The sequence below is a fragment of the Chelonia mydas genome, chromosome 8, assembly GCF_015237465.2.
Source record: "Chelonia mydas isolate rCheMyd1 chromosome 8, rCheMyd1.pri.v2, whole genome shotgun sequence".
Taxonomy (NCBI): Eukaryota; Metazoa; Chordata; order Testudines; family Cheloniidae; genus Chelonia; species Chelonia mydas.
In genome coordinates, this window is record NC_057854.1 from 105,342,376 (window position 1) to 105,368,318 (window position 25,943).

The 25,943-nt window shown below is 43.6% G+C and overlaps 1 protein-coding gene across 24 annotated transcripts in view; it reads right to left on the reverse strand.

The window, feature by feature from the left end:
• The window catches only part of PTPRF (protein tyrosine phosphatase receptor type F), a 615,392-nt gene that overhangs the window by 257,699 nt on the left and 331,750 nt on the right, over window positions 1-25,943 (reverse strand). For all 24 annotated transcript variants that reach the window (XM_027823957.3, XM_043552899.1, XM_043552898.1 and 21 more), the window contains 2 exons: window positions 19,764-19,909; window positions 17,738-17,879 (listed from right to left, as the gene is read on the reverse strand). In XM_027823957.3, the coding sequence (XP_027679758.2) occupies window positions 17,738-17,879; window positions 19,764-19,909 (288 nt within the window). The remainder of the gene's footprint in view (window positions 1-17,737; window positions 17,880-19,763; window positions 19,910-25,943) is intronic.

A 25,943-nucleotide genomic window follows, 5' to 3' on the forward strand; every position in this document is an offset into this window, starting at 1 on the left:
AAGACACAGAAGATAAGCTACAGATGAAAATTCAGGTAGCATAGGAAAGGAGTTACAAGCCCCATAATTTTCCTTCCTGCAAGGATAAAGGCTGCACTGACAACCAAATCCCACTGTTTAAAATGTGGAAAAAAGAGACCAAGTAGTATCACAGGAATAAAAAGGCCAGGTCTCTGCCATCCACAGCAAATTACTCAATAATATGAAATGGCACTTGGAATGCACTGAATGGCCAGCTGCAGAGTATTTTTTAAATAATTAACACTTTGGGATCACCCAGATGTGCAGTTCAGATTCATCTGCTCATTGTAATTGCTACAGTAGTCACAACTTAGTGAATCATCAATTGTGACAGGATCAATGAGCCAAACTGAACAACAAACTAAAGTTCGTAAAATTCATGCCTGGGGCACTCTCTCTCTCTCTCTTTACATTTCCATCACTTTTAGTGTCTGATTGGTAAAGACAAGACTCTTTCTGCATCCTTCTCCTCTCTTGTTTTTGTGAAAGACACACTCTGAAGGTAAAAGTTCAGTTTTACTGCATCTGAGCCTTGGCGTTAGTCCTCTGATCAGTTACAAAGCCTTTAACAAGCACATGAAGGACTGAAGCTGCAATGTAACAATTACGTTCCGTGCTAGAGAATTTTTCATGAGATATCATTGCTCCTGCAGATAAATTTAAACCAATCGAGTCACTAGGCCCTCTAGTGTGCTACTTTATTGGACACAGTCAGTATAGGAAGACCAGGGTACCCAATAGCTTTCCTGTGAAGGACAGGATGCAGGAAGTGGCAAATGCACTGTGGATCCTCCCCATAGCCTGTATCCACACAGCCAGCTTGAGAGGGATTTTCCCCTCATTAGCATCTGATGAGTGTTGACAACAAGCTGAGTTGTGAATCTAACTGCCCCTGTAATGCCAGTGAAGACATTCACTTCACATTCACAGGAAGACTCTGCCTGGTGCTACTTTGCCTCGCCCATTGGGAAGAAAGAGACCAATGTATCTTTGAATCTGGGTGTGTGAATTAAGAAAGCATCTTCCTTATCTTCTCACTGTCAAAGATGAAGAAACATCTGGTTGAGGCTAACATGAAATCTTCTCAATGTACGTGGCATGCTCCAGAGATTCTGGATGGTTACCATGCATTAGCTACAGACAGACTGTGCCACCCTCTTTCTGCACTCCTGGAACAGAGAGCAATCTCTTGGCATTGCCTGGAGTGTTTTCTGGGTGGAGCACTATGTGATAGGTAAATCCTGTTTGAGATGGTGCAGGCAGAAGATGCTGTGCTGTGCATGTCCAGGCCACGAGAAGTTGTGAATCATGAAGTGGGAGGATATAAGGCCTGTTTTTTCTCTCTCACTCTTCAACAGACTCGGCCTTTTCCTCCTTTGCTCTTGTTCTCCATATTGAATATTCTCTGATCCTGGGCTGTGCATCCTCCAGACATATACCTTTCCCCACAACACTATTTAACATCACCAGCTGAAAAGTTGTACCTCAATTTATCATCAACACTTTCACTACCCTTCTCTCCTCTCCAAGGTGGCCAGTGAGATGACAAAGGTACTACTAAAATCAGAGACATAGAAAGATGAATTTTAACCTTGCTTGGCTGGTAAGGGTGATATACAAACTGTGGATTGTGAAGCAAAAAGCAAGGCTTTGGATTCTAAGTTGGAGGAAGTACTCCACAGGTTAAATGCTTCCAGTCATCACCACCGAGCAAGAAAAGTGGTTGAAAGATCATTAGTGTGGGAATATAACTGCATTAAGTTACAACTCTAAATCAGCATTTGCATGTCTCCACTGAACTCTCAGATCTAGAATTTGGAGAGATTTCATTTAGGCTGGATCCATGTGATAAAGGGACTGAAGCAACAGAGCAAAGGATTAGCATGACAGATGAACACACTGCAGTTTTTCCCCCTGGCATCATCCATCCTGGATCAAGGATCTTGAAAAGAGGGCTCTTATAATGCCTCACGCCCACTGGTTTTCTTTGGGAGAAAGGATTTTTAAAGAGCTCTAAGCAGAAGGAAACTGAGCAGGTCAGAGGTACCAATAAGAATGACTGCTGTATTATTAGACTTTGAAATTTCTGAGAAGACAATCAACAGTTTGCAACTGCTATGGGGAAGAAGCTGCCTGAGTACCATAAGATTAATGTTAGATTAACATTCAGGTGAGCTTCTTAAAGAGCCTATGGAGGGCAAATATTTTAACCCTCAGTGCACCAATTGTGCTAGGTGCAGAAACAGAGTACAATTAATGAATCAACAACAACATGATGACTTTTTGAGGCAATGCTATTTATCCGTAATCTCTAGCACCAACTTCCTGGGAGACGGGGCTCAATGGTTTTTCCAGATCAGTAACTGGTACTGTATTTTAACAGGTGCCTTAACCATAGACTCTCCCCTACTCCAAACAGTATTTAAAAAAAAAAAAAAGACAAAAGACACAAGATAAAGTAGGAGCTGAGTCTTGTGTCTGAGCTCAATGGATTGAAACCAACTGTTAAAATAATCACGACCGGCAGGTCTTTGTTGCAAGCCAACTTCATTTTGCACTGTCAACGCCTCAGGCTGAGATCAAGAGGTGGTCAATCGATAATAATGGTTTGATTATACTTCTTCAAGGGGGGAAGGAAGGGGAAAAGTATAAATGAAATTTTCTCCTCTGCACGCATTGTAGGTGATATAAGAACGACAAATCCCTTTATCATACTTCTCCCAGCATGGAGGTCTGGTTTTTGAAGCACTGTGGTTGCTTCAGCTATTTGAGTTCATTAGCACACTGTGTCGTTTCAAACTTACCGTTTGCGGGGTGTCTCATTAGGATTCAGGTTCCCATCTTGAGGACGGTTTATTTGGTGCTGTGATTTTTAGTGGGAATGTACAGAAGAAAAGGTGGATCTCTAACCAGAGAGGGTTATGTAAGAAGCTTCTCATAAGCGTAAGATTTAATGATGTTTTGTAGGTATTTGCACTGAATTCTCTGCAACTGGATGGGTACTATAATGTTTTGTTCTCTCAATTTTTACTGACTGGAAGTGTACTTCCCTCATTTCTGTATAGGGAGTTACTGAAGATCACTGTGATCCATGTATATATGGAAGATCCATATATATATGGAAACACTTAGCACCACAGTGATCTTCAGTATATATATGAGAGACAGAGTGTGTGTACACAAGTTACCTTGTAATAAATGACAATATACATGCCACAATAAATTTAAGCACAAACAAGTTTGTGCTATTACGAGTTAATTCAAAAGTTAATTTCTGCCATAGAAGTTAAGGAATGGAAAAGACCTGTCAGGCCATCTTGTCTGTCCCCATTCTCCTTTCCCTAGGGTCCACTGACATTTTCAGGAGAATTTTCCAGTTTCGTTTCCAAAGATCCATGTGATGCGTTCTTCAAACTCTCTTGGAGGACTATTCTATAGCCTAGCAGACTTCAAAAGCTCTGAACACACAATATGACTAACTTTAGCAGTCAGCAGAAGATATCAGGCAGGGTTGACATACGTACTACAGAGAACACAGCTGTCAGTAATAGGTTGCTACGCTTCTCCATATAAGCTCTCAGAACGGGATATCTTGAAGGAGATCCAGCAGTAAGAAAGTATGTTTGAGCTTGAAACATACGGTAAGTAAGGAGCTGTTATTCTTTAACTTCTGAGGGACACTAGTAGAGCTGAAATGTATGTGATGTTTGTCTTCTTTTCATATGAGTAGCGTTTATGGATGCAACTACTCAAGTCTTCCAAAGTTACAAATTAATTAGATCTCTGTGTCTCTCTTCTTTTAGAATTAACTCAATCTCCATCCAAGTGCATCTTATGCTTAGAAACAACAGGGAGTCCGGTGGCACCTTAAAGACTAACAGGTTTGTTTGGGCATAAGCTTTCATGGATCTGAAGAAGTGGGTTTTTTACCCACGAAAGCTTATGCCCAAATAAATCTGTTCTTTAAGGTGCCACTGGACTCCCTGTTGTTTTTGTGGATACAGACTTCGTTTTTACCCACGAAAAACCCTCTTCTTCAGATCTGAAGAAGTGAGTTTTTTATCCACAAAAGCTTATGCCCAAATAAATCTGTTCAATAAAATAGCAACTAAAGGAGAACTGGTCAACATAATTTATTTGGACTTTGTCAAAAACCTTCATAAGAGACTATTCATGGGGTGAGAATCATAGGACTAGAAAGGACATTGAGAGGTCATCTAATCCAGTACCCTGCACTCATGGCAGGACTAAGTATTATCTAGACCAGGGGTGGGCAAACTACAGCCAGCGGGGCGAGATGTTTTAAGCCAGCCCACAATTTCCTACTGGGGAGCGGGGTCTGGGGCTTGCCCCGCTCCGGTGCTTCAGGCGGGGCGCTGAGTCGGGGGCCACACCACATGGCTCGGCCCCGCTCCAGCCGGGGTGCTGGTTCGGGGGCCGCTCTGGAACTCCAGCTGGGATGCAAGGTTGGAAGCTGCACCACGTGGCTCCCGGAAGCCGTGGCATGGCCCCGTTCTAGAGCTCCAGCTGGGAAGCAGCGTCGGGGGACACACCATGAGACTCCTGGAAGCCGCAGCATGGCCCCATTCCAGCACTGTAGCCAGGGCGCAGGGTTACGGGCCGCTCTGGCTCCTACGTGCTCCAATGGCCCCCTCTGGCACTCCAGTGGGAGCTGCATGGGTGGTGCCTGTGGACGGGGCAGCGTGCAGAGCCGCCTGATTGTGCTTCTGGGAAGGAGCTAGAGAAGGGACATGCCACTGCTTCTGGGAGCTGCTTGAGGTAAGCACCACTCAGCTCCTGCACCCATGAGCCTCTCCCCACACTCCAACCCCCTGCCCCAGCCCTGATCCCCCTCCTGCCCTCGGAACCCTTTGGTCACAGCCCAGAACTCCCTCCTACACCCCAAACCTCTCATCCCCAGTCCCACCCCAGAGCCCACACCCCAGAGCCCGCCATACAATTTCTATTCCCAGATGTGGCTCTCAGGCCAAAAAGTTTGCCCACCCCTGATCTAGACCATCCCTGACAGGTATTTGTCTAACCTGATTTTAAAAATCTCCAATGATGGAGATTCCACAACCTCCCTAGGCAATTTATTCCCATGCTTAACCACCCTGACAGTTAGGAATATTTTCCTAATGTTCAGCCTAAATTTCCCTTGCTTCAATTTAAGCCCATTGTTTCTTGTCCTATCCCCAGAGGTTAAGGAGAACAATTCTTCTCCTTCTTCCTTGTAATAACCTTTTATGTACCTGAAAACTGTTATGTCCCCTCTCAGTCTTCTCTTTTCCAGATGAAATAAACCCAGTTTTTTCAATCTTCCCTCATAAGTCACGTGTTCCAGACCTTTAACCATTTTTGTTGCTGTTCTCTGGACTTTCTCCAATTTGTCCACATCTTTCCTGAAATGTGGCATCCAGAATTGGACATAATACTCCAGTTGAGGCCTAATCAGCACAGAGTAGAGTGGAAGAATTACTTCTCGTCTCTTACAACACTCCTGCTAATAATCCAAGAATAATGTTTGTTTTTTTTGTGACAGTGTTACACTGTTGACACATATTTAGCTTGTGGTCCACCATGACCCCCAGATTGCTTTCCGCAGTACTCCTTCCTAGGCAGTCATTTCCCAGTTTGTGTATGTGCAACTGATTGTTCTTTCCTAAATGGAGTACTTTGCATTTATCCTTATTTAATTTCATCCTATTTACTTCAGACCATTTCTCCAGTTTGTCCAGATCATTTTGAATTATAATTCTATCCTCCAAAGCACTTGCAACCCCTCCCAGCTTGGTATCATCCACAAACTTTATAAGTGTACTCTCCGCCATTATCTAAAGCATTGATGAAAATATTGAACAGAACCAGACCCAGAACTGATCCCTGTGGGACTGCACTCGTTATGCCCTTCCAGCATGACTGTGAACCACTTATAACTACTCTCTGGGAATGGTTTTCCAACCAGTTATGCACCCACCTTATAGTAGGTCCATCTAGGTTGCATTTCCCTAGTTTATTTATGAGAAGGTCATGTGAGACAGTATCAAAAGCTTTACTAAAGTCAAGATATACCATGTCTATCACCTCCCCCCATCCACAAGGCTTGTTATCCTGTCAAAGAAAGCTATCCGGTTGGTTTGACACGATTTGTTCTTGACAAGAAATCACAAGAACGCCAGGCAGGATATGACAACTCTCTGGACCAATCCTGACCCAATCTCAGGAGATCTGATTTGGGAAACGAGGAAGAGAACAGTTGTTTCTGAATCAGAAATATACTCAAGTTTAAGAAGTCAGTGTCTTCTCAGACTCCAGGTTTTGACCTCAGGGTACAATTCCCAAGGGTTCCACTGTGTATTGGTTTCCGAGTAGCAGCTGTGTTAGTCTGTATTCACAAAAAGAAAAGGAGGACTTGTGGCACCTTAGAGACTAACAAATTTATTTGAGCATAAGCTTTTGTGAGCTACAGCTCACTTCATCAGATGCACTGTGTATTGGTTATGTGAGATTCCATTCAAAACTTTTCAAAGGATGTATTTCTTGCTTCATAAACTAAGTGGAATGAACCTGACTGATAATGTCAGTACATGGCAGTCTTCTGATGGAGTTGGTCATTGTGGATACATTATATGGTCATGTACCATTAGTTAAACATTTAAACAGAGATGAGAGATGGAAATGATGGTATTTGGGTCTAATGAGTTCTACAGATCTGCTGACTCTCCTGTTTGGAGAAGAGATTGACAACACTAAGCTTTCTAAACTAAACTAACAGCAAAAAATAAATTTAAGTACATTAGAAGCAGGAAGCCTGCCAAAGAATTAATGGGGACACTGAATGATCGAGGTGCTAAAGGAGCACTCAAGAAAGACAAGGCCATTCTAGTGAGGCTAAATGAATTCTTTGCATCGGTCTTCACTGCAGAGTTTGTGAGGAAGATTACCACACCTGTGCCATTCTTTTTAGATGACAAACCTGAGGAACTGTCCCAGATTGCATTGTCAATAGAGGTTTTAGAAGAAATTGATAAACTAAAAAGTAATAATTCAACAGGACTAGATGGCATTCACCCAAGAGTTCTGAAGGAATCAAATACAAAATTGTAGAACTACTAACTGTGGTATGTAACCCATTGTTTATATCAACTTCCGTACCAGATGACTGGAGGATAGCTAATGTAACATTGATTTTTTTTTTTTTTTTTTTTTTTTACAAAGGCTCCAGAGGCGAGAATCACAATTACAGGCCAGTAAGCCTAACTTCACTACCAGGCAAATTAGTTGAAACTATATTAAAGAACAGAATTATCGGACACATGGATGAACATGATTTGTTGGGGAAGAGTCAACATGGCTTTTGTAAAGGGAAATCATACCTCACCAATTTATCACAATGCTTTAAGGTTGTCAACAAACATGTGGACAAGGGTGATCCAGGGATATAGTGTACACGGACATTCAGAAAGCCTTTTACAAGGTCCCTCACCGAAAGCTCTTAAGCTAAATAAGGAGCCATGGGATAAGGGGAAGGTCCACTCATGGATCAGTAACTGGTTATAAGATAGGAAACAAAGGGTAAGAATAAATGGCCAGTTTTCACAATGGAGAGAGGTAGGATCTGCTCTGGGACCAGTGCTGTTCATAGAATCATAGAATCATAGAATATCAGGGTTGGAAGGGACCCCAGAAGGTCATCTAGTCCAACCCCCTGCTCGAAGCAGGACCAAGTCCCAGTTAAATCATCCCAGCCAGGGCTTTGTCCAGCCTGACCTTAAAAACCTCTAAGGAAGGAGATTCTACCACCTCCCTAGGTAACGCATTCCAGTGTTTCACCACCCTCTTAGTGAAAAAGTTTTTCCTAATATCCAATCTAAACCTCCCCCATTGCAACTTGAGACCATTACTCCTCGTTCTGTCATCTGCTACCATTGAGAACAGTCTAGAGCCATCCTCTTTGGAACCCCCTTTCAGGTAGTTGAAAGCAGCTATCAAATCCCCCCTCGTTCTTCTCTTCTGCAGACTAAACAATCCCAGCTCCCTCAGCCTCTCCTCATAAGTCATGTGCTCTAGACCCCTAATCATTTTTGTTGCCCTTCGCTGGACTCTCTCCAATTTATCCACATCCTTCTTGTGGTGTGGGGCCCAAAACTGGACACAGTACTCCAGATGAGGCCTCACCAGTGTCGAATAGAGGGGAACGATCACGTCCCTCGATCTGCTCGCTATGCCCCTACTTATACATCCAAAAATGCCATTGGCCTTCTTGGCAACAAGGGCACACTGCTGACTCATATCCAGCTTCTCGTCCACTGTCACCCCTAGGTCCTTTTCTGCAGAACTGCTGCCTAGCCATTCGGTCCCTAGTCTGTAGCGGTGCATTGGATTCTTCCATCCTAAGTGCAGGACCCTGCACTTATCCTTATTGAACCTCATCAGATCTCTTTTGGCCCAATCCTCCAATTTGTCTAGGTCCTTCTGTATCCTATCCCTCCCCTCCAGCGTATCTACCACTCCTCCCAGTTTAGTATCATCCGCAAATTTGCTGAGAGTGCAATCCACACCATCCTCTAGATCATTTATGAAGATATTGAACAAAACCGGCCCCAGGACCGACCCCTGGGGCACTCCACTTGACACCTGCTGCCAACTAGACATGGAGCCATTGATCACTACCCGTTGAGCCCGACAATCTAGCCAGCTTTCTACCCACCTTATAGTGCATTCATCCAGCCCATACTTCCTTAACTTGCTGACAAGAATACTGTGGGAGACCGTGTCAAAAGCTTTGCTAAAGTCAAGAAACAATACATCCACTGCTTTCATTTCACTGGTGAGATGTCAAGAGTAACAAGAAGGGTTTCTTCAGGTATGTTGGCAACAAGAAGAAAGCCAAGGAAAGTGTGGGCCCCTTACTGAATGAGGGAGGCAAGCTAGTGACAGAGGATGTGGAAAAAGCTAATGTGCTCAATGCTTTTTTTGCCTCTGTTTTCACTAACAAGGTCAGCTCCCAGACTGCTGCGCTGGGCATCACAAAATGGGGAAGAGATGGCCAGCCCTCTGTAGAGATAGAGGTGGTTAGGGACTACTTAGAAAAGCTGGACGTGCACAAGTCCATGGGGCCGGACGAATTGCATCCGAGAGTGCTGAAGGAATTGGCGGCTGTGATTGCAGAGCCCTTGGCCATTATCTTTGAAAACTCGTGGCGAACGGGGGAAGTCCCGGATGACTGGAAAAAGGCTAATGTAGTGCCCATCTTTAAAAAAGGGAAGAAGGAGGATCCTGGGAACTACAGGCCAGTCAGCCTCACCTCAGTCCCTGGAAAAATCATGGAGCAGGTCCTCAAAGAATCAATCCTGAAGCACTTAGAGGAGAGGAAAGTGATCAGGAACAGTCAGCATGGATTCACCAAGGGAAGGTCATGCCTGACTAATCTAATCGCCTTTTATGATGAGATTACTGGTTCTGTGGATGAAGGGAAAGCAGTGGATGTATTGTTTCTTGACTTTAGCAAAGCTTTTGACACGGTCTCCCACAGCATTCTTGTCAGCAAGTTAAGGAAGTATGGGCTGGATGAATGCACTACAAGGTGGGTAGAAAGCTGGCTAGATTGTCGGGCTCAACGGGTAGTGATCAATGGCTCTATGTCTAGTTGGCAGCCGGTGTCAAGTGGAGTGCCCCAGGGGTCGGTCCTGGGGCCGGTTTTGTTCAATATCTTCATAAATGATCTGGAGGATGGTGTGGATTGCACTCTCAGCAAATTTGCGGATGATACTAAACTGGGAGGAGTGGTAGATACGCTGGAGGGGAGGGATAGGATACAGAAGGACCTAGACAAATTGGAGGATTGGGCCAAAAGAAATCTGATGAGGTTCAATAAGGATAAGTGCAGGGTCCTGCACTTAGGACGGAAGAACCCAATGCACCGCTACAGACTAGGGACCGAATGGCTAGGCAGCAGTTCTGCGGAAAAGGACCTAGGGGTGACAGTGGACGAGAAGCTGGATATGAGTCAGCAGTGTGCCCTTGTTGCCAAGAAGGCCAATGGCATTTTGGGATGTATAAGTAGGGGCATAGCGAGCAGATCGAGGGACGTGATCGTTCCCCTCTATTCGACACTGGTGAGGCCTCATCTGGAGTACTGTGTCCAGTTTTGGGCCCCACACTACAAGAAGGATGTGGATAAATTGGAAAGAGTCCAGCGAAGGGCAACAAAAATGATTAGGGGTCTAGAGCACATGACTTATGAGGAGAGGCTGAGGGAGCTGGGATTGTTTAGTCTGCAGAAGAGAAGAATGAGGGGGGATTTGATAGCTGCTTTCAACTACCTGAAAGGGGGTTCCAAAGAGGATGGCTCTAGACTGTTCTCAATGGTAGCAGATGACAGAACGAGGAGTAATGGTCTCAAGTTGCAATGGGGGAGGTTTAGATTGGATATTAGGAAAAACTTTTTCACTAAGAGGGTGGTGAAACACTGGAATGCATTACCTAGGGAGGTGGTAGAATCTCCTTCCTTACAGGTTTTTAAGGTCAGGCTTGACAAAGCCCTGGCTGGGATGATTTAACTGGGACTTGGTCCTGCTTTGAGCAGGGGGTTGGACTAGATGACCTTCTGGGGTCCCTTCCAACCCTGATATTCTATGATTCTATGATTCTATGATTTCCCTTCATCCACAGAACCAGTAATCTCATCATAAAAGGCGATTAGATTAGTCAGGCATGACCTTCCCTTGGTGAATCCATGCTGACTGTTCCTGATCACTTTCCTCTCCTCTAAGTGCTTCAGGATTGATTCTTTGAGGACCTGCTCCATGATTTTTCCAGGGACTGAGGTGAGGCTGACTGGCCTGTAGTTCCCAGGATCCTCCTTCTTCCCTTTTTTAAAGATGGGCACTACATTAGCCTTTTTCCAGTCATCTGGGACTTCCCCCGTTCGCCACGAGTTTTCAAAGATAATGGCCAAGGGCTCTGCAATCACAGCCGCCAATTCCTTCAGCACTCTCGGATGCAACTCGTCTGGCCCCATGGACTTCTGCACGTCCAGCTTTTCTAAATAGTCCCTAACCACCTCTACTGTTCCACTGTTCAACATATACATAAATGATCTGGAAAAGGGGGTAAACAGAGAGGTGGCAAAATTTGCAGACAATACAAAATTACTCAAGATAGTTACGTCCAAAGTTGACTGCAAAGAATTACCGACATTTCACTAAACGGTGACTGGGCAACAAAATGGCAGATGAAATTCAATGTTGATAAATGCAAAGTAATGCACACTGGAAAACATAATCCTGATTATACATACAAATATATAGTGTCAAAATTAACTGTTACCACTCAAGAAAGAGATCTTGAATAGTGGATAGTTTTCCAAAAACATCTGCTCAATGTGCAGTCAAAAAACGAGAATGTTCGGAATCATTACGAAAGGTACAGGAAAATAAGACTGAAAATATCATATTACTAATATAAATCCACAATACCGCCACACCTTGAATACTGGTCACCTCATCTCAAAAAAGATATCAGAATTGAAAAAAGTACAGAAAATGGCAACAAAAATTATTAGGGCTGTCGAACAGCTTCCGTACGAGGAGAGATTTCTAAACTGAAGAGTCCCAGGATTTTTAAAGAGACAGTTAACGGGGGAATATGACAGAGGTCTATAAAATGTGAATGCTGTGGAGAAAGTGAATATGGAAGTGTTGCATCCCTTCACATAACATGCACGCCCAATAAATTACTAGGCAGCAGCTTAAAAAAGAATTAGGTAAGTTCCTGGAGGACAGATCCATCTATGGCTATTAGCCAGGATGGTCAGAGATGCAACCCCATGCTCTGGGTGTCCCTAGCCTCTGAATGCTAGAAGCTGGGAGTGGATGACAGGGGAGGATCACTCAATAATTGCCCTGCTTGGTTCATTCCCTCTAAAGCACCTGGCATTGGCTGCTGTCGGAAGACCGGATTCTGCGCTAGATGGACCGTTGGTCTGACCGAGTATGGTCATTCCTGTATTCTTCGGCTGACAAAATTACTTCTCAATTGTCTCGTTTGCAGCCAGGAAAGCCACTTTCTTTAACTAAATTAAAAAACAACATTAAAGTAATGCTACATTTCTCGTTTAATCTGACATAAATAAGGAAATTTAGAAATCTAGACTCTGAGGTGATGGGTGATTTGTAGGTATCAAAGATAGAACAGCTGCACCACAGTCATTTAGGATACCCTGGTGTGTCTAGGTATTAGGAGCACACAGGATACAATGCATGTAACAACTGTTATTACTCAGGCAATACAAGGTGAGTTAAACAGTGATTGTGAATGCTCTTGGCCCTAGTTAAAGTTAAGTCCTTAATGCTCACCTCTATCCCTATGATTCCTGGGGTGTCAGAACCTCAAGAAACCTCCTATTTCCCCCCTATCCTCAAGGTCTCATTTTGCAGTCACCACCTTAGCAGCTGAGAAACGAACAAAACTTTGAGCCAGTCAACACGGCTGCCAGAGCAATATAAGGGCACCTGCTGTTGCGCAGTGCAAGGCATTCTTTCCTTATGAGTAGAACGCGCACCTTGCCATCATGGGGCTTGAGTCTGAACAGTGAACGAGGCTCTCCAGCAGGGCAGGGCAGGGCATCACATATAGGTCATCCACAAATGATTGGCTTAATTTTAACTTTTGTTAAAAACGTGGTACACCACCAGCTAAGGGGAAAAAAACAGCCTTCTAGGCAGCTCTGTTTCTATGCATGTCACAGTGCTATTTGGAAGTTTCCCAATGCAGGAAAGCATGCAGAGACTCACTGTACTGCAGCACTCAGGAATGCAATGTTTACAGAGGGCATTTAACCCAGTATCACACCAGTCTCTTCTATACAGTTAGACCAACTTCAGTGGAAAAGAACAGTGGGATTCGAATTTGTGGCACAGTATCCCAAGGGAGACTATAGAAGACCTATTACTTAGGCCATATAAAACTAGACTCCTTGAGCATATACAAGGGAGAACAGCCATGTATTGGCCAGGAGAATGGACAAGACATTTCTAATATCTTCTTCTACAGAAAGGGAACATTTCATCACTCTTAAGATGAGCTACAGTGCACATTTGGGGTTGCAGCATTCAACTTTGCATACAGACATACTGCATCTAAACCGAATCAAGCTCTCCTCCCTCATCACTCTAATTTTATAACAGTTACTGACAGTTTTTTCCTGGCAAGAAGATGTGAAAGAAAACGAGAGACACATTAGCCAAAAGGGGATGTTCCTACTGATCCTTTTGTAACTAACCAAGCATAAATAAGGATTAAACGCAGCTAACTTTTGTTTACCATAGCTATGCTGAAACCGCTGTTAGACGAGTGTTTACAACAGGACATATTGTTTCAGGCCTTTGGAGATCCAGCTCTCTGCAGAAATCATTTGTAACTGTCAAGTGTTTATCATTTGCAGTGTTTCAAACTGGGTAACTCCAGGAACTGGGATGGAGCCAGCAGATGGTGAGAGAAATTAAGCTCATGACATGGTTCAGTAATCAGTGAGCCACAATCTGATGGAGGTGCTTCCCACCCCGATACAATGTACTCTGGAGTTTTACTAGATTCTGGGGCTCCATTCAAATGCACCAGAACTTCCCTGACTTCTGGCAGGGAAAGTCCATCAAGTAAAACTCACCTGGTGGGTTACCTTGAAACTAAAGCGTACAGTGTAAGTAGTCCCTCTGCTGCTATTTTGCTTCTCCTCAACAGGAGTTACTTCATGGCAGGGTTTGGCAGCACACTCAAGATGAATGCACTGGGGCTCAAAACAAGCTCAGTTATGCAGCAGATAATAAGTCTAGGATACAAGGCATGAGGGATTTGTGTAAACGAATGCTGGAAATGGAAATTAGAGATAATATTTTAGCATTCATTAAACTTAAAACCAAGGAGAATTAAGCTCTAAATGTGTTTCTTCAGTGTTGCCTTGATATGACACAACATGCTCTGGGCAGCAGAGGGCTGAAAAGTCTGTTCACAGAGCATCAAGGTTCACCAAGGTTGAGATCATTTCTCACCACTGTTTATTAAGGCTACAAACTGAAGATAACAATGCCTATGTTCCAAACTGTTGGGAGAAAGCATAGTACTTCACAGCTAAGCAAGCTCACTACACTGGCCAGGGCGAAGGTAAACCCTGGTGAAAGATCCTGCACTACTTTTTCCCTATGCCTGCCAATCGGAATTTGCAAATCAATGCTGACAGAATGCAGATTACAAGAGACCAGTGGAGAACAAAATTACCTCTGCCTTTCTTAATATAGTGACGAAGCTGAAGACGCAAGGCATTTTGTTAAAGAGCAGTACGTGGAGACTCTTGTAATCAGGTTTGTTCAGGGTAGGAAATATTGCCAAATTCTTGCCACACTGCTCATCCTCCTCTATTTACATTTCATATAATCACCCTACTTAAAAAGCTCTATAATGCTAGACGTAATCCTGCACACTGCAACTGAATAATATATTTATTAATTTGTTACATGGACTGTCCACTAACTGTCCCTGAAGGTTTCCTTGGGAATGTATGTCAATTTATTGATTCTAACCCTCCCCTGTTTGCTTTGCTTTCACCCTGCTGCTAGGCATGCAAGAGTGTACTTGTATGCTGCTTCAGGTCATAATTGAAAAAGACAGAAATGTTCAATATGACTCATACATAATTCAGCTTATCAGCTGCCCAGGAGAAAAAGAGAAGAGGGGGTGTTCACATGTCTACCTTACCCGCTATCAACAGGAGAAATAATTTTCAATTATGTTAAGTATATGCAGCTCTGCTCCCAAACAGGATTTGAAGTTAGACAGAAAAAAACAGGGAGATGCAAGCAGCTGATTAAGGATGTGGCAGGGAATCAAACTCTTAACAGAACATTCACATGTGTTTGAGCTCCTGGCTCCTACAGGAAGAAATGAGACTCCAGCTTGTCTCTTAATATACTGAATAGAGTAAGTTAGCAATCAGAAAAGACAATGTGCCATTGATGCACAAAACACAGCAGAAATCTAAATCAAATAAAGCTCCAGATTAATCTGCAACGAGGACAACAGAGAAGTCAGCTAAACCCTGAGTGTTTGTGAACTTCTGGCTTCAGTGCTAAGGTCTGTTCTCTAAAGATCAAATTGTGAAGAATTCAAAGGGTTGTAATGTAAAATCAATATGTGCTGTGTCTTTAGCAGCATGTACCCCTGAGAATGTCTGTGATGAGCAGAGCTCTGCCGCGCACCTGCGATCTTTGCATTGGTCAGGCTCTTGAAAGACAGCAGGTTTGCACCATTTCAATTTCCACCTGACAGCAATTAAAAAAACTATAGGTTTTAGAGTAGCAGCCGCATTAGTCTGTAATCGCAAAAAGAAAAGGAGGACTTGTGGCACCTTAGAGACTAACAAATTTATCTGAGCATAAGCTTTCGTGAGCTACAGCTCACTTCAATCTGATGAAGTGAGCTGTAGCTCACGAAAGCTTATGCTCAAATAAATTTGTTAGTCTCTAAGGTGCCACAAGTCCTCCTTTTCTTTTTACAAAAATTATGTTAACCACACGATCAGCAAGAAAAGCCAAACCCCACTAAGATCCCTGAGGATTTCACCCTCCTATTTAATTTTCTCATTTGCTTACACAAAACATGCCGTTTCCAGACAGCTTGGTGGAATTCTTGTTGGGGAAGAAAATAAAGAGGAAGAGGAACCTGGGCTAAAATGTATTCCCTGAGTGCCAGAGAGCGCCCTGCAGGATCAGCTGGCCAGGCCTAGTATCCACGCTGGTGTTACCTGAGCAAAGAGAGAAGTGGTTTCAGGTATAGCCACAATGCAGGAGAAGCGTCACTAACCCCCATGCTCATGCATAGCAGACATCAGGTGCAATATGGAAATGGGCACAGTAAAGAGGGGCATTGAGAAGAGAAGGCAAAGATTTGGCTAAAAAAATAAGAACTTATCTGTAAAAATACTCAAAGGAAAAAAAAGGATAAAACATTGCGTCCAAGTCTAATTAGCTCTACACCGTATTTTAACGAATGGAGCTCATCTTCTCCCTCAGCCACAGGAAATGCGAGTGGGAGATTCCCTGATTCCCGCGCCAGAACAAGTAAGCTCACAACTGCATGTGTGTGCATGCACCCAACAAACTCACACATATCAGACACCTTCCATTTTAAACCACATTTCCACTCCCTCAGAACTTTCATAAACGTTTTCCTTTTGGGGTGAAATTCCCTGCTTAATCTCAGCCATAGCACACATTTATTATTTTGACACTGTGGTAATGCCCACCATGGACTTGGTGCACCTCTAAAGCAGAGGTAGGGCAGTGCCACTACCCCCACATTACAGATGGGGAACGGAGGCTCTGAGACTGTGAGAGTTACAAAGAGTCCTGTGGCACCTTATAGACTAACGGACATACTGGAGCAGGAGCTTTCGTGGGTGAACACCCACTTCGTCAGATGCATGTAGTGGAAATAATGGCAATATACAAAAACCTGTAGGAGAACACTTCAACCTCCCTGGACGCACAGTAGCAGATTTAAAGGTAGCCATCCTACAGCAAAAAAACTTCAGGACCAGACTTCAAAGAGAAACTGATGAGCTTCAGTTCATTTGCAAATTTGACACCATCAGCTCAGGATTAAGCAAAGACCGGGAATGGCGCGCCAACTACAAAAGCAGTTTCTCCTCCCTTGGGGTTCACACCTCAGCTGCTGGAAGAGGGCCTCATCCTCCCTGATTGGACTAACCTCGTTATCCCTAGCCTGATTCTTGCTTGCATATTTATACCTGCCTCTGGAAATTTCCACTACTTGCATCTGATGAAGTCAGCGTTCACTCACGAAAGCTCCTGCTCCAATGTGTCTGTTAGTCTATAAGGTGCACTCTTTGTCGCTTTTATATAAACAAATACTCTCATCTCCATGTATATTAAAATAAGTACCTTTATCTTAGTCAAAAGTGGAAAATAATTATTATAATCTATAAAACAATTATATGGAAAAAAGCAATGGTCTCTAAAGACACTATCCCTTTATACAAAATACATACTAAAGCCATTTAGAAGCAGGACCAGCACAAGAACTAAAATAAAGTCATATTATACCGTAGGCAAGTATGAAGATCTTTATATCAAACATAGTGCTTTATGTAGCCACTACAGTCCTCCGTAAAGAGAGGAAACAGAATGGAAAGTTGTTACTATAACAAAAAGTAAATACAGCTAAATTCCACACCACCTGCAAAAGCTGAAGAGCGACTTGCAAACCCATACACAACAAACTGTAGCAATTTAGTCCAGATGGGGTAGAAATATAGCTTAAGTTTTTCACATTTCAAAGTGCAGGTTCTTAGATACCATGGAGAGGGCCACTGTAGGATGACCGTGACAGACGAGAAAGACCACAAAGGTGTATCTCTGGCTAGATCCCAAAAGCTGGTAATGGGCATGGCACACCTCAGTTCCATAATTCATCTGATTCACTTCAAAGCAAAGCTCACAATCTACAACTCCTTCCTGCTCACAAACATTAACGGACAAAGACTTCTGTCATTGAAGGAAACAATGGCAAATAGTACTGCAGGCCTACAGCCTTCCAGAACTAATTCAGTATTATCTGGAGTCACTAAGAAAACCTGCAGATATCGAAGCCAAAAAACATACCACCAGCCACTCTGCCAACACGAGAAATTCCGACCTACCTTCTAACACTGTTAATTTGGCACTGGTGTTTATCTCCCCAACACTGTTGGTTGCTGTGCACTCATAGATTGCTTCATCTCGATGAACACGCAGGGGTTGAATCCGGAGAACTGATCCTGACCCATCATCGAACTCAATAACCTTGACAAGAAAAAGAAAAGGGTTTTTTATTGGCTCCTACTGAAATGGAGACTGAAAGTGAGATTGAATTCAGGAACAGAATCCATAAACACAAATATACCACCTGACAAAAGAGATGTTCCTTATCCAATGAAGCAAGAAAATTCAGGGTTAGGAATATATTTGCCCTTTGCGGAGCCCCGGCACAAAAGGAGATCCAATGCTGTTCTTTATGAAACAATTAAAATTTGAAAAAATATCAACCTGCTAATAGAGATGTGGATCCTCTGACTTAAAACATCTGAACCATATCTACACTGGTGATTTTACTGATCACACTGATGGATTTTCGTGTCAACTTTAACCTCGATTCAATATAAAAGAACAGAGCTCTAAGATCCTGTGGGCTATAAGAGAAATATCGTTAAGCGTGGGACAATATGCTGAGCCACTTCAGCAATCGCTAACTTCAATAGGAGCTGAGGATGCTTAGCACCTTCCAGGATCAGGCCCTTCACAACAGTGGCACGATCAACAGTGACGTAATTACAGTTCCTTTCCTAGTATAACAGCCACTCATCGTTCCATCATGCTAAGGTGGGAGAAGTATTACTCGAACTCTTCTACATGGCAGAGAAGAGGGGAATGTGTTACACTACAGGACCATTATAAACGACTCTTTAATGGCAGACTGCAAAGCCACATCCTCAGGCCACAGCTAACTTTAAACTCATCCTGTTTCATTTCCTGAAAGAAGCAAAACAATGCAAACATGAGAAACTGAACTATGTTAGTAGTTCTACAGGAAGCAGGGCTACGCCCTGGGGCACAGACCTCACCTCATCATTTTATCACTCAGGTCATATATGAAGTGGCTCAGCAATACTGAGCACTAGGACGACCTGCTTCAAGTCCAGACCCTGTGCTACCTCCTCTCCTGCACGTAGTGCTATGTCCCGTGAAACACTGTTAATGCTGCACAGCCAAAGGATAAAGAAGAAATAACTGACAAGAGTGGTCAGCAGAAACCACTGAAGATGAAAGAAGTGGCAGGAAACAAGAGAAACAGGCAGAAGGTGAAAGATAAGTAGGGGCACTGAAACGCCTCTGGTGAGAAGTCTCCTGTGCCCAAGGTAGAAAACTGACACAAGAAAACACACTTCAGGTGCCAGGGTGGGGCAGATGGGTCGGGGAGGCTGCGCCAATAAAAAAAGCAAAAATATCCAAGAGATGGAAACACAGAGGAAGGGTTACATTCCCAAGGGTGGAGCGAAAGAAAAGGGCATAACCCAAACGGAAGATAGGAGGAGAGGTGGGGAGAGGAACTCAAATTGCTTTTCCCATTAAAAATCTTAGAACAATGTAGGTTGGGAAGCCCTGTTTGCCCCATCCCTGTTACTCTAAAGAAAAATCAGATTCTCCCTTTGGCCTCTCCTCCCTATTCCTATTCTGAATCTCAAATCAGACCGAGAGACGGCAGCAGTTCTGCCTGGAAAGCTTCCTGCTAGAGCTTGAGCACCCCATTTCAGTCTGCTTGGGGCTGGGAGGCTAAGCAGGCTTCCATGCCCACTCCCCTCCCCCACTCTAATACACACAAAACCTACATAAATCGACCGTTTATGACCCAGCTCTGACATCTCAGTTAGTGCTTCTACCGGTTCTGGGGTGACCAAGGCTAGACCAGATTCCTACCAGAACAAGCATTCAGTATATTTAGTCAAATTCTGGCTCACCATTGCAATGTTTGACCTAAGGCAGGGCTCACTGAAGGAAGGAAAAATTTCCCTTGCAGCAGTTCTCAGCCTTTTCTCCTGTAGCAACTGACAGAAATTCAGGCTCTGACCCTGGTTACTGTGCAGCTAAGATTGGCAAGTGACAGATTTGGTTCCAGATCTCTGCAGTTACCTCAAACCGCTGGGAGCTGACCTTCTTCCCTTTCTTCATCCATGTGATGCGAGGCTTGGGCTCTCCTGTCGCCTGGCACACAAACGAGGCCACTCCTCCAGAAATCCCAATCTGATCTTCGGGAGCTTTCATAAAGCTTGGCTTGCCTGGAAGACAACCACACGATCAGTGGTGAGCCACCTCAGGTAAACAAGGGATAGATCAGGATAGACCCTGGGTACCCTGTTATCCCAAGTGAAAGGACCCCCAGCGTCACTACTTTAAAACCCAATGGTAATGACTGTCCTCACACCAGCTCAGTGTAGGCTGCAGCATAACAAGCATGGTTTCAGCTCAGAAACATTTTTTTCTTATATAAAACAGTTCACCTGATTGCGTGGAAATAACGGCAATGCAGACTCCCGCTCACACTGACTCCGGCTGATGACACCAGGACAGGGTTTTTCTGCTCTAATTTAAAACCTCTTCATTTTGTAAACATAAAATTTTGCAGGTGAATAATGCAATCACGTCACTGGAAATTACAGAACAGCTGAGACGTTGAGGTGTATTGAGTGCATGCAGCATGTGGGCACTAATTACCTTTCCTGAGAGCTTTCAGAATCTAGTCCGAACCAATGGGTATTATTATTAATGCACAATTGAGTCTAATTCAAACTTAGGCTCCGATTTACCTAAAGATCCAAGGATCCCTACATCTGTCCAGCCTGGCATATGACCGGCAAAAGACTATTAACTAAAACTGGGAGTGAGCAGAAAAACCGGAGAGACATTCAGGCCTGAGTGACTCAGCAAAAAAGGAAATTTAGTGACCAATTTAGTGATCAGTAGAAGACATTTCATGAAATATGGCCTTGTTTCCTGAACGTATATGACTCTGTTCCAGCTCGATACAATTAGTTATTTGGTTTGAATACAATGTTCATATTTTTCTTAGGCAGAGTCAGTCCCACAGAATACTGCAGCTCTTGGTCAAGTAGGTATTTTTGCAAGATTTATACTGCTTTGCCTGGTTAGGAGCGTGAGGCACACATGCTGTCATTTCTATAAAACAATAAAGCCTCTCTCTCTCCCATCACCCACTCTCAGACACACACAGTTAAAACCAGCCCATGATGACGCCAATCACCTATCACCACTTGTGAGTTAAAAATCACAGGTGGTTAGGGAGGGAGCCATTCTCCTGCAGAGCTCAGGAGCAGCTCTGGGGGATGAGGAAGAAGAGGGAGCCTCTCTCCTGTGAAGCTCAATAGCTGTACAAAAAGAAGGGAATAACCATCTCCTTCCCTGTTAACAAACAACATAAAAATCCGGGTGGAGCTCTTCTGGCATTGTAGGAGAAGTCTTCCGTGGAGTGACCTACCGAATAACTTGTGAAGGGCTGGCTAAAACAGTCACAGCACGTCTATCCTGAGTACTGCACTGGCCTCCATATACTTATCGTTAAGAATGAGTCAAATTTTAATACATAAACCCATTTTTCCCCCACGCGACAGAACATCTGAAGAGAAATTTTTCATTGGCTGGGTTGAAAGCTGTGAGACGCTAGCCCCACCTTAAAATCAAAATTCTCTTTCTACTTTACCATGTGCTAACTGGTCACATTAAATCCTAGTCTCTCCCCAGACTTAAGCTCAACGAGTTAGCACATGGAAACAACCTGCCCCGGCCTGAGCAGAGTGCTAGTCAGCTCAAACCACCTAGCACCATTTAACAACACAACTTTTAATGCTAGTCTAGACAAAGTCAAAGAGGACCAAACCCTGTTCTCTGCCTCTCCCACCAAGTGCCTAGAGAGGCAGCAGCAAGCCAAGGACAATGCCACCCACATTCTATTTGCAACACAATGTGCTACTCCCCTTTATTTTGCTTGGGATCAACACAACTTGCTTGTCAGTAACTACAGTGCACTCAGGCAAAGCCTGAATACCATGGGTGGGGGAATTGCCCTGGATCTAGAAGGAAAGGATATACAATATTTTCTATAGGCCAATGCCATTAACGAGGACAATGGCAAATAGGAGCATCTGCAATTCAACAAGCATCTGAAAAGCCTTTGTGAGCATGAGACAAGGCCATATTCCAGCCTGATTCAGAAACATGCAATCATCACCTCACCAGACACCTGGATTACCCAGGTACCTGATTCAACAATCTTGTAAAGAATCTGTAAAAGGGATAAGCAGAGGCCTGAAGAATCAAATGGAGTAAAACAAGGGTCAGAGGAGAGGTGATTCATCTTGCCATGCAGTCAGTGGAACCATCAATGCCGAGGGGAGAGAGATGTCCAATCTCGGTAACTAGAGACACAAGGTGGGTGAGGTCAGATCTTTTATTGGACCAATTTCTGTTGGTGAGAGATGTCTCTCTCACCAACAGAAGCTGGTCTTATAAAAGATCTGACCTCACCCACCTTGCGTCTCTAACAGCCTGGAACTGACATGGTTACAACACCACTGCATGTACCAATGGAAGACACTGAATTTTGCTGTCTGAAATGGAAACTCCACAGCAGGCTCTTCCGCCTTGCATTTAGTGGCGACACTCCAGTTAAGTGTCCCAGACGTGAAGAAGAGTTCTGTGTAAACTAAAAACCTGTCTCTCTCACCAACAGAAGTTGGTCCAATAAAAGATATAACCTCACCCACCTTTTCCCTCTAATAGCCTGGGACTGATATCACAACAACACTGTATACAACAGTGGTAACTAGAGACAGTCTTACAACATACGAAGCTGCTGAAACATGACTACGAAGTTCTGTAGATGACAGAGAACAACAGAGCCTAGTGAGGTGGGGAAGCCTTTCAAGACTGGCAACATCATACGCTCATATGCAGAAAAGGACCTGGGGATTACAGTGGATGAGAAGCTGGATATGAGTCAGCAGTGTGCCCTCACTGCGAAGAAGGCCAACGGCATATTGGTTTGTATTAGTAGGAGCACTGCCAGCAGATCGAGGGACGTGATCGTTCCCCTCTATTCGGCACTGGTGAGGCCACATCTGGAGTACTGTGTCCAGTTTTGGGCCCCCCCACTACAGAAGGGATGTGGACAAATTGGAGAGAGTCCAGCGGAGGGCAACGAAAATGATCAGGGGGCTGGGGCACATGACTTATGAGGAGAGGCTTATTTACTCTGCAGAAGAGAAGAACAAGGGGGGGATTTGATAGCAGCCTTCAACTACCTGAAGGGGGAGGTCCCAAAGAGGATGGATCTAGACTATTCTCAGTGGTGGAAGATGACAGAACAAGGAGCAATGGTCTCAAGTTGCAGTGGGGGAGGTTTAGGTTGGATATTAGGAAACACTATTTCACGAGGAGGGTGGTGAAGCACTGGAATGGGTTACCTAGGGAGGTGGTGGAATCTCCATCCTTAGAGCTTTTTAAGGCCTGGCTTGACAAAGCCCTGGCTGGGATGATTTAGTTGGGGTTGGTCCTGCTTTGAGCAAGGGGTTGGACTAGATGACCTCCTGAGGTCTCTTCCAACCCTAATATTTTATGATTCTATGACTCAATGAAGCCTGGAAACTTGTGCTATTCAACCCAGTGGCAGAGAGCTGACTGGCCCAACCATACAGGAAACAAGCTGTTACAGATTCATGGATCAGTAAGGCACCTCACAAAAGATGAGAGCTTACTAACTGACTAAGGACCAAGTGTGGACCACCATTATTGTTTGCTTGTTCTGCAGCAGCATCCAAAAGGCACAAAGAGAAACAGGGTCCACAGGTATACGCGGTCCTTTCCCCATAAAGCATGTGAACCGTAAAAAGCAAGACAAACCTGACCCAACCATAGAAATGAGACAGGGTTAGTCTTCCAGAGAATGGTTTCTAAGGCTTATGTCAGTATAACTTTTGTGGCGCACCCCCTGAGCGATACAAGTGACACTGACCGGTGCGGATAGTGCTATGTTGGCGAGAGAAGCGGTGGTTTTATTATGCCAGCAGGAGAGCTCTCTCCCGTTGGCACAGAGCTTCTTCACCAGCTGCTGCATCAATGCAGCTGCGCCACTGTAGCGCTTCTAGTGTAGACACCTAACACACTGACAGGTTTCAGAGTAACAGCCGTGTTAGTCTGTATTCGCAAAAAGAAAAGGATGCTTTGTGTGTATATAATAAGATCTTCTACACTTTCCACAGTATGCATCCGATGAAGTGAGCTGTAGCTCACGAAAGCTTATGCTCAAATAAATTGGTTAGTCTCTAAGGTGCCACAAGTTCTCCTTTTCTTTTTACCTGACACACTGGAACTTGATGGCTCCCTGTCGTGCAGAGTCCTGACACTAAAGGCCAGTAATTATTAGTTGTGGTTGCCTGATTTATATTGATTTCATACATTTACTTTTCTGTAATCACATCTCTGTAGAAATAGTTTATATTCACAAATATTTGTATTTATTCCCCTCTACCATTGCTCCCAGTGAAATACTGATTTACTGTTCATGTTGATTGTGGTGTGATTGACTGGTTTGAAACGCAGCGTGTTGAGCTGATATGTCTTGTATTGAATTTCTGCAGTTGGTTTTTTCTTTTGATTTTGTTATTTACTTTGTGATGCTAGTAAACTAGTGTAAATTTATTAAATGACAATTACTACAGAATCCAAACCGTCTGTCCTTGAAGAACACAGGTCAAATATAGATCGCGTTATACACCTGTTCCCCAGACTGCGCATGCTGAGAACTTACTGGTTTTTTTTTTAAACACACAAAAATAAAACTTTTTTTAAAAAAGGAACAAAGGGAAATTGGGCTTAAACAGGAATAAAACCTGGGAAACTCATAGCTGTGTTCAGCTTACAGTTACACCATTGGAATGAATCTCTTACTCCCTACACATTTCATTAAGCAACACCAATTTCTGGCAACCATCTAAATACACAGGGAGTGTATTAGTTACAAAGGTATATCTGTATATAAAACAAATTCTCAGACAACATATTTTGAGACAGTAAAAAACATAATTCATTAATTTTGAGTGTCCCAAAGAAGAAGAAAAACCCTGAAGTTTCGAAAGCCAGGAAACTCCGAGTTAAGATTATACAAACAACAAAGACTCAGATTTCATGTCCTGGCCCCCCGACCACATATTGGGATAGGGATATGTGTGACCCACTGTACCTTCAAACAACACCCTGTACCCCCATATTCGCCACTTGCATATGGGTACGATATGTTTTATACAAAGTATGCCTTTACCATTTGAAAAGTTATAATCTGTTGAACATCACTATCCTGTCAAAATGTGTGCATCATCATTGTATGTGAAGTTAAGAAATTTTGCTATGTTTGTTACTGAACCATGTTGATAGTCTGGGTAACGCCCACAGACTAGCTCTTCAGTGTCAACAAAGGAGTGACCAACACCCAGCCAGGTGTTAAGCGACCATCTGGGCCATTCACCAGCAGGAAAGATGTAAACAAGAGCGTTACCATTCACATGAGAGAGTGCTGCTTGAGTACCTACACCATGTGCCTGCCTAACCCCCACCACACAACATGGGTCTTTCCAGCTCCTGGAGGCGAGTATCCAATAAGGGACAGTGACAACATCAGACCACCTCTCCTCCCCCCACAGTGAAGGCAACAAGATCATTTGGAAGACAAAGAAACATTTAAATGGGGAGTGGGGACTAACTGACAAAGCTTTCCAGTTAGGACAGATTGCTGTAGGGTTTTGGTTAAGAGAAAGCTTATTGCTTCAAATTTGACTTAGCCTGACAAAGTCTATTAAATAGCTTGCAGTTTTTATCTTTTATTTCCTTTTGTAACCAATTTTGAACTGCTATGCTTATATCACTTAAAAAATATATATCTTTCTGTAGTTAATAAACTTACTTCTATGTTTTATCTAAGCCAGTGTGTTTTTGATTGAAGTTTGGAGAATCTACTCAGGTTACAAAGGCTGGTGCATATTTGTATCCTTTGATGGTCTGACGAACTAATTAATGAGTTTACTCTGATCAAGGGGGTCTTGAGCAGTGTAAGATGCACATTTCCGAGGCTCGGGCTGGGGAAATTTGCAGGTGTCTCCCTGTGTACAGTTCATAAATGGCTGCGAGAGCCTTCATATAACTTTGGGAGTGCCTCCACCTGCTAATGGCTATGTGAGAGCAAAGCCCAAAGGGGCTACTTGTCACTAGCAGAGCAGTAAGAGAGAGACCCTGAGCTAGCAATTT